Source organism: Cydia pomonella, chromosome 14 (genome assembly GCF_033807575.1).
Source record: "Cydia pomonella isolate Wapato2018A chromosome 14, ilCydPomo1, whole genome shotgun sequence".
NCBI classification, from domain to species: Eukaryota; Metazoa; Arthropoda; class Insecta; order Lepidoptera; family Tortricidae; genus Cydia; species Cydia pomonella.
This window is the reverse complement of record NC_084716.1, coordinates 6,952,951-6,961,859: the sequence shown is the minus strand read 5'-3', so window position 1 is coordinate 6,961,859 and position 8,909 is coordinate 6,952,951. Positions and strand designations below refer to the sequence as shown.

The 8,909-nt window shown below is 34.6% G+C and overlaps 1 protein-coding gene across 1 annotated transcript; it reads left to right on the top strand.

Moving 5' to 3' along the window:
* Nucleotides 1–2,746: 2,746 nt before the first annotated feature.
* LOC133524825 (uncharacterized) lies at nt 2,747–7,134 on the top strand. The gene is made up of 2 exons (XM_061860976.1): nt 2,747–3,275; nt 4,400–7,134. Exons 1-2 carry the CDS (start codon nt 2,980–2,982, stop codon nt 5,286–5,288), a joined length of 1,185 nt encoding a protein of 394 aa, XP_061716960.1. The 5' UTR covers nt 2,747–2,979; the 3' UTR covers nt 5,289–7,134.
* The last annotated feature ends 1,775 nt before the right edge of the window (nt 7,135–8,909 follow it).

The following is an 8,909-nucleotide window of genomic DNA, read 5'->3' as shown; positions in this document are numbered from 1 at the left end:
TTGTGTGATATTCGTTTTAGATTTCCGACTGATCCGCTTCTGTCTGCGAGATGGACGGAAAAAATTAGATTAAATAGGAACGATGCAATATGGAAACCGACTAAACATAGTCGAATATGCTCTCGCCATTTTGATGAGCAAGTAAAGTAAATTTTATTTGTGGAACACAGGTGTTACAGTTAAGGTCTGTAAAAACGAAACGCAACTGTCACTGTCGCACTTATATGGAAGACTGATAGAGAGACACAAAGCGTTTCGTTGTTCGAAGCAATAGCGATTGCCACCTTGGCTAGGCCTGCAGGTACAATTACTAGTACTGACCATAAATAGTTATTTGTTTTACAAGTGGAAAAGTTGTTGTTTAACCGCTCGTGCTAATATTGCTACTCGAGCTAAATAAAGATCCAAAATGTCGAAAAATGGAATCTTGAGCGTTGCGAGGGTTTCAAGTTACGAGAGTTAAACAAATTTTGCCCCAAGTGAAACACAAAACTTTTCACCACACCAACCCGAAGAAAATATTAGTCAAATAAAATCAAACCAAATCAAATCCAAATGATCGTCATTAAATATTTATCATTTAAAATCATTATTCCAAAGTCAATTCTACCAGCTTATTATCTGTGCACATTTGTAAAATAAAAAAATAAACGTTTTTTTATTTAAACATTATTTCACAAAGTACAGAAATGCAAAGTCCTTAAAAGAAACCTTGAAAGTTTTTGCTACAAATTTAATACCTACATACACACTCCCAAATGATCGATAGCCAAGTATAAGGATGTGGTTAAAATCCATCTATTTTACGGGGAATAAATGAACTCTGGCAACCCGTTTTTGTATATATGTGTGTGTCGCTGAGCGTAAGACACGAGCGTCGCACGCACACATCGATCGAGTTTCGGCTTCACTTTTGGCAGATTAGCCTTATGAGGACTAACTGTCTATGTGTGATAGGTCAGTGTATGAGAAGTTATTTGTAATAACTGTTTACGAATAGTCGTTTTAATATTTTAAATTTTGGTTGTAATGAACAAGAAAACATTGTAACGAACTATGATAAACAATTGAATCGACAGTTTTACATGATCAATTTTATCATTTTCATGGTAGATTTAAACGTTGAAGTGTTATTGTGTGAAATATTTGTTTTGGTTGAAATGAACAAGAAAATGATTGTACAAAATATGATAAATAATTGAATCGACAGTTTTAAATGATCAATTTTATCATTTTCATGGTAGATTTTAGTTATTGTGTGAAATATTTGTCTTGGTTGAAATGAACAAGAAAATGATTGTACAAAATATGATAAATAATTGAATCGACAGTTTTACATGATCAATTTTATCATTTTCATGGTAGATTTAAACGTTGAAGTGTTATTGTGTGAAATATTTGTCTTGGTTGAAATGAACAAGAAAATGATTGTACAAAATATGATAAATAATTGAATCGACAGTTTTACATGATCAATTTTATCATTTTCATGGTAGATTTAAACGTTGAAGTGTTATTGTGTGAAATATTTGTCTTGGTTGAAATGAACAAGAAAATGATTGTACAAAATATGATAAATAATTGAATCGACAGTTTTACATGATCAATTTTATCATTTTCATGGTAGATTTAAACGTTGAAGTGTTATTGTGTGAAATATTTGTCTTGGTTGAAATGAACAAGAAAATGATTGTACAAAATATGATAAATAATTGAATCGACAGTTTTACATGATCAATTTTATCATTTTCATGGTAGATTTAAACGTTGAAGTGTTATTGTGTGAAATATTTGTCTTGGTTGAAATGAACAAGAAAATGATTGTACAAAATATGATAAATAATTGAATCGACAGTTTTACATGATCAATTTTATCATTTTCATGGTAGATTTAAACGTTGAAGTGTTATTGTGTGGAACATTTGTCTTGGTTGAAATGAACAAGAAAATGATTGTACAAAATATGATAAATAATTGAATCGACAGTTTTACATGATCAATTTTATCATTTTCATGGTAGATTTAAACGTTGAAGTGTTGTTAGGTGGAATATTTGTCATAAATGTATTAAACATGTATAAATAATTTAATCAATTAAGCCAGTAGACATATCAATTTTTTATCTTTGTTGCTTTAAATATTGAAACGCGTTATTGAGTTAAACACGCGGCATATTTATATCAATACATATTATGGTAGAAACAAAGTGCAAACTTAATTAATTTATTCATTAGGCACATTGCTAATTCAGTCATAGATAACCAAGTTGAATCAATTATACAACTTTTATTGAATCATCTAAATATGTATTTGCATAGATCAAAAAAGGGTCAACTAAGAGAAAATCCCTCTTAGTAGACATTCATTTTTTTCAGTGTAACTACCTACTTACCATGTTTTTATTTTGGTTAGTGTCGAAATCAATTGTTTTCCTCGGTTTATATTTGTCATTCAAAAAGTGCATGCTTTTAAATGCAAACCATTTAGAATTATAAATACAATCGGCACCGCTGCCTGACTTCGTACTCATTGTTTTTTGCCTTTCCCGGCGGTAAGATGCAAGAAGCGAGTCCATCTTTTTTTTTAACTCTTCAACATTACATTCCAGTTGTTTTGCGATTTCCTGCCAAGCATCTTGTTTGTAAGTTGTATTTTTATAGTTTTCATACGTCGGATCCCACAGACATCTGAAATTGCGGTAGGCTTCTATCATTAATAAACATTTTTCTTGAGACCAATCCATAATTTAATCGATAATACGTAAACAATCGCTAGAAAACAAGAACGCTTTGATGAGACCGCTCAGTGGCGCGAGCACGTCCGAACACGCTAGAACGCTCTAAGGCTTGAAACAGTGCTCGACCGACTGTCAGCGCTGACCTTCGGTCCTGACCGTCAGCGCTGACCGTCGGTGGAGAAAATGCATTCAGTGCTACGCTGACATTGAACTGCGACGCGCGTGTACAGTTGTAAAGGAAAATGAATCCTTTTGCTGTAAATGCTCTAATATGTGCACGCTATTTTTTGCGCCGACGTCGAAATAGAAGGCGGCGAAGATATCATGTACATCCAATACTTGTAGAACGGTTACTTGAAGGTGAATTTTGCAAACTATTTTTGAAATTGCAAGAAGACGAGGAAAAGTTTTTTGATTATTTCAAGATGTCAATCAGAAGTTTCGATGAACTACAAGCAAGATTACATGATACTTTGAAACATTCGAATATGTTTCGAGCTTCTGTCCAACCTATTGAAAGATTGGCTGTGACTTTAAGGTAAGTACCTACTTATTTATTACAATAATAAAATACTCAAAATTATTTATCAACATGTATTAAACAATTACCCTGTTTTATCAACATTTATGAAAAAAATACGTTTTTTAACATTTATTAAACAATTACTCTGTCTTATCAACAATTATCCTGTATTAAAAATTAACTTTTTTTTCAACATTTATTAGATATTAAAAAATTACCTTTATTTTTTGAACATCAGAAAATTACTTAAAACATTTACATTATTAGATGAATCATTTTCCTGTACATAAAACTGCTGAGAAGGAGCTTCCTCTACGATATACGACTGTTCGTTATTATAAGATTGTTCGTCTGCCCTATAGGAATGTTGTACATTTGTTTGACGGGACTGTGTTTGAAAAGGAGATTGTACTACTGGGTACAACGTGACAGCATTTGTAGTATGTTGCGAATCTGATGAAGTAAAAGAATGCGATGTTCCTGGGCGGTCTAAGCCGACCCTTGAAATTTCGAAGGCTTTTTCTAGCACCTCTCGACGAAATGTTAATTTTTGTTCGATAGAAAAAGTATTAGTAATCGGCAACAGTGAACAGAAAAACGCCATATCATCATTTTGCATAACTTTAGCATTCTCTTTAAAAAAAGCTAGCATTTCCTTGTCAAACTCATCTTCATTGCGATTTCTTTGACGTTGTGTTCGTATGAATTTTCGTCCACGGTTAGAGGCAGGTATCTGGTTGTTTCGGTTAATATTGAAATTATCGGTAGTTGAAGGTTGAGATTCAACAGTTCGTTGGTTTCCGGTAGGTTGAGATACGACAGCTCCTTCATTTCCGGTAGGTTGAGATACGACAGCTCCTTCATTTCCGGTAAGTTGAGATACGATAGCTTCTTCGTTTCCAGCACTTTCGTTTAACTCCTCATTTGATAAAATTGAATCCTCGGCATTCAATTCTCGTTTATTATCCAGAAATTTCATAAAATCAAAATAGACATAGGTCTTCCTTTTTCTACCTCCAGATCCAGACGGTACATTGTTCAATGAAGCCTTACACCTTACATAAGCGTCGCGTGCAGTTTTCCACCTCTGCTGCACTTGTTTTTCTGTAAAAAAAATTAATGTTATTTTTTTGTTTCAGATACTTCGTGACGGGAGAGATATTTAAAGATCTTCATTTTAGCTACCGTTTGGGGGCTTCAACTATTGGTGAAATTGTAAAAGAAGTCTGTAAGAACATTTGGATTCTACTCCATGAAGAGTGTCTTTCGATACCTAATTCACAGGAAGGGTGGCTACAAATTGCTGACGGTTTTGAAAATATAGCAAATTTCCCTAATTGCATCGGTTGTATAGACGGAAAGCATGTCAGAATAATTTGCCCTGCACATAGTGGGAGTCTCTACGCTAATTATAAAAAGTTTTATTCTGTAGTTCTATTGGCTATGTGTGATTCTGACTATCGCTTCACCTATATAAATGTAGGAGCATATGGAACAGATTCTGATTCAAATATTTTTCGAAGAAGTTCATTATTTACAAAGTTACAAAACGGAGAAATAATATTGCCTCCTCCAAAAGCACTACCTCATACTACAGAACCCCTCCCGTATATGATTCTCGGCGATGCCGCGTTTGGTATATCGAACAAAGTTTTAAAACCTTTCGCGCGAAGTAATCTGACACATAAGAAAAAAATATTTAATTATCGATTGAGCCGAGCTAGAAGATATATTGAGTGTACATTTGGAATAATGAGTAATAAATTTAAGATATTTCACAGACCAATGAATACTTCCGTACCGAATACAATAGCAATCATAAAGGCTTGTTGCGTTTTACATAACTACATTCGGGAAAGAGACGGATACAGAATACAGGATACACTAACTGTTGTAGGCTTTCACGACCGCACTCATAGGAACATTAATAATAATATCAGATCAGGTGACGCAATAAGGGACAAATTTGCCAACTATTTCGTGTCACCTGAGGGTAGTTTACCGTGGCAAGATTCTTGTATTTTTTAATTAAATTATATTTTTCAACAGTAATGATGTTTTATTTACTTACCCACATCCTTTTTCTCATTGTCAGACTTGTCGTCGAAATCCGGAATTAATTCCTTACAAATTTCTCGCCACGCACTTTTTTTTGCATCGCGGTCTTTATAAAATTCATTCGATAAATCCCATAGTGCCGGACGAAGACGCACTTCAGAAATAAGGCGCTCTGTGTCGATATTCATTTTTGCATTTGAATGTACGTACGTGCGTCCGGTCGGTCGCTCCGTCAGCGAGGCACTGAACGCATCCGTAGGATCTCATAGCTCGTCGGTCGACCGACGTACGCGCAACCGACGAGCCGGACCGACGGCTCGACCGACCGTACGCGCGTACCAAATCACGCGCGTACCGTCAGCGTAGCTGTGTGCGCGTTCTAAGACTTGCATAGATATAGCTACGCCGACCGACAGTCAGCGCTGACCGTCGGTCGAGCACTGTTTCAAGCCTAAGCAACTGTTCGCGCGCTCTTGCGCCGTTTACATCAAGCGAGCGAGTATTCTTAGAATATTCTATAGAATCTTTGCGAACGCACTAAGAACAACGAAAGAATGCTCTACGCCTGTTTACACTAGAAGAATTTGATGTAGTGGGGATAGAATGAGCATTCGCTCGTTTGATGTAAATCGGCCTTTACACTTCTTAATGCAGTAGCAACATATTCACCATACACATCGAATGTATCCTTCTCTATTCGTTCATCCATCTTTTTTTTCGCACTTTTCATTATATCAAGTACTTCATCCAAATCATTTGTCTTCTTTCTCTTCCTTGGGAAATCAGGTGTAGCCGGTGTAGGCATTGGTGAATGCTCTGTTTCATTTTCCAGATCAGAGCTTTTCCCTATTAAGTATAGTAAGATATCATGTATAACATTTTTATGATTTTAGGTTCCGAGTTCAGAGCAGGAATGGAAACAAATAAGTGAAGAATTCAGACTAAGATGGAATTTTCCACACTGCATTGGATCTATTGATGGCAAGCATGTTCTGATTGGGGCACCACATAATAGTGGAAGTGATTACTATAATTACAAAAAACAATTCAGCATAGTACTGCTGGCAATAGCAGATGCATACTACAATTTTATATATGCAAATTGTGGGGCCAAGGGTAGGGCGTCTGACAGTGGAGTGTTTCAGGAAACGCAGTTTTATAATGCATTGGTACAAAATTCACTTCAACTACCCTCTTTTGAACCAATAACACAAGCCGGCCTAGATATGCCATATCTTATCGTAGGCGATAGTACGTTCGGTTTAGCAAAAAATATGATGAAACCTTACCCTGGAGTCCATGAACGTGGTAATCCAAAGCGTGTATTCAATTATAGGCTGTCGAGAGCTAGGAGGATTATAGAAAATGTATTCGGTGTTTTATGTGTAGTATTTCGCATATTCACTAAACCCATACCTTTGAAACCTTCTAATTGCGAACTCGTAACATTAACGTGCACATATTTACATAACTTCTTGAGACGCAACTCTGTTTCCAGATCTTTATACACGCCTCCACTAACATTTGACTTTGAAGACTCAGAAGGAAATTTGTTAGAAGGATCATGGCGAAGGGAACTTGGTACTTATCCTATGACAGATTTCCAAAGGCGAAGCGGACAGGCATCCCTATCCGCTTTTAGTGTAAGAGATCACTTTGCTGAATATTTTGTTAGTCCAGAAGGAAGTGTCCCCTGGCAAAATAATATTGCCTAAAACGCTAACATATATTAAAAATAATGTCACTATACAATTTACACTTTCGTGTGTCATACTGATATAAATATTAATAAACAACAATTATTATTTTATAATTATTATTGGCTTTATAAAGGACTCAGGAGCTTAGTCCCCCCCCCCCTTCCCTTCCCTCCCTTCCTTTCCTTTGTTTGACATAATTATTGAAAGTCATAATGTAATGATAGTCATATTATCATTAGTCATAACTCTGAAACCGTTAACTTTTCAGGAATTTCCTTAGATTATCCTATAGATAGGTTAGGTTTGTTTTATGGCAATCCTGAAAAGTTACGCGTTTCTGAGAAAAACCAAATTATGACTAACGAAAATGCGGACAAACAATACATTATGACTTAAAACTTTATGGGAAACAATAGAGACCCAGGTTAATGTATACCTACGTTGTTGTTTGTAGCACAGAACATGTGATTCAATAATAATAAAAAATACTAACCGTCTTTTCATTCATCGTATCTTTTTTTTTAATTAAAAAAATATTTATTTGGTCGCATACAATGTTCATATAATTGTGCTAGTATCTAAGAGAATACCGCTCTTCCACTATTGGTAAGTAACAGAGTTATTTTATGCTATTAACATTAGATATGGTCACAATTTACAATTATAGTTAGAATTAAGGCGCGGTGTATAGTAAAATGCGCTATGTTTAAATCGATATTTACAGGCTTGTACAAGGATTTCATCGATTATTTTCTAGTATGTATAACTTCAGTCTTTGAACTAGCCGTATGCTTGTCAGAAACACGATGGCTCATCTTTTTCTCGATAGATTTTTGCTTTGAAAATATGCTTAAAACTGTATTTATTTCGATATTTTAGAAGTACTATGATGAATATCAATATGAAATTTACTTCATTCAATAGCTTTTAAGTAACTTTAACATTTTGCATGTCAGTTTATCGGTGCGTTAAATTTTTCATTCATAATTATGAATTCAACATTTTGTCTACTAAACGTTACCCTGCGCGGCAATACCGTCAGTACGCCAGTACGCCCGTGACCACTGTCAGCGTCGGACCTGTGCTAGTTTAGCGGACGTTACATAAAATGGATAATCACACTATAAATACACAAATATGTTATACACACAATGTTTTCATCACTCTTACGAAGAAAAAACTAATTTTTTAGCTAATTGATTCTTAAATACGGTGACATTTCAGACATCCATCCGTCATATTATCTTTTTTGACAAGTTTTACACACGCATCTGTCCGGCATACAGCCACGATTAACCAAATGATGAAATGGTGCCTTGCACCCGAGTTGAACACTCTACTTTTCATTTTTAATACGAGGAAGGTAAAATACATGTACATTTTAAAAAACACTGCTAAGTATAAAATTCAGTAGTACTTATTTCGTGAGGGGTACCTACTTTTAATTATCAATTTAGGTAAAATAATATTTTAAATGGCTATTACAGTAATAATCAAATTGAATACCTATTTTTAAACGTAAACAAATAAAGTTAATCCGCTTGTTTCATTTATATAAGTCATTATATTGGAACAGCTTCATTTTTAACACATACAGGATGCAGGAGATATACTGGATTTAAATATGAGGGATTTAAATAGTGCTTAGTGAAAGGTACCATTTCACGTTTTTGTGGAAGTGCTCAAATGGCTGTAATAGTTTATGTTATAAGTGTTGAATTTGTTTGGTATTTCTGGTTTATTAATTTTCATATGGTATACACTTAAGACTTTATTTACAACATTTATCAACTATTTTATTTTGTAAGGTGAGCAGGAGTGATATTTACCCTTCAAATTCCATTCAAAATTTTGCAAGTACTCGGTTCGGAAGTTCGTATATATTTATACC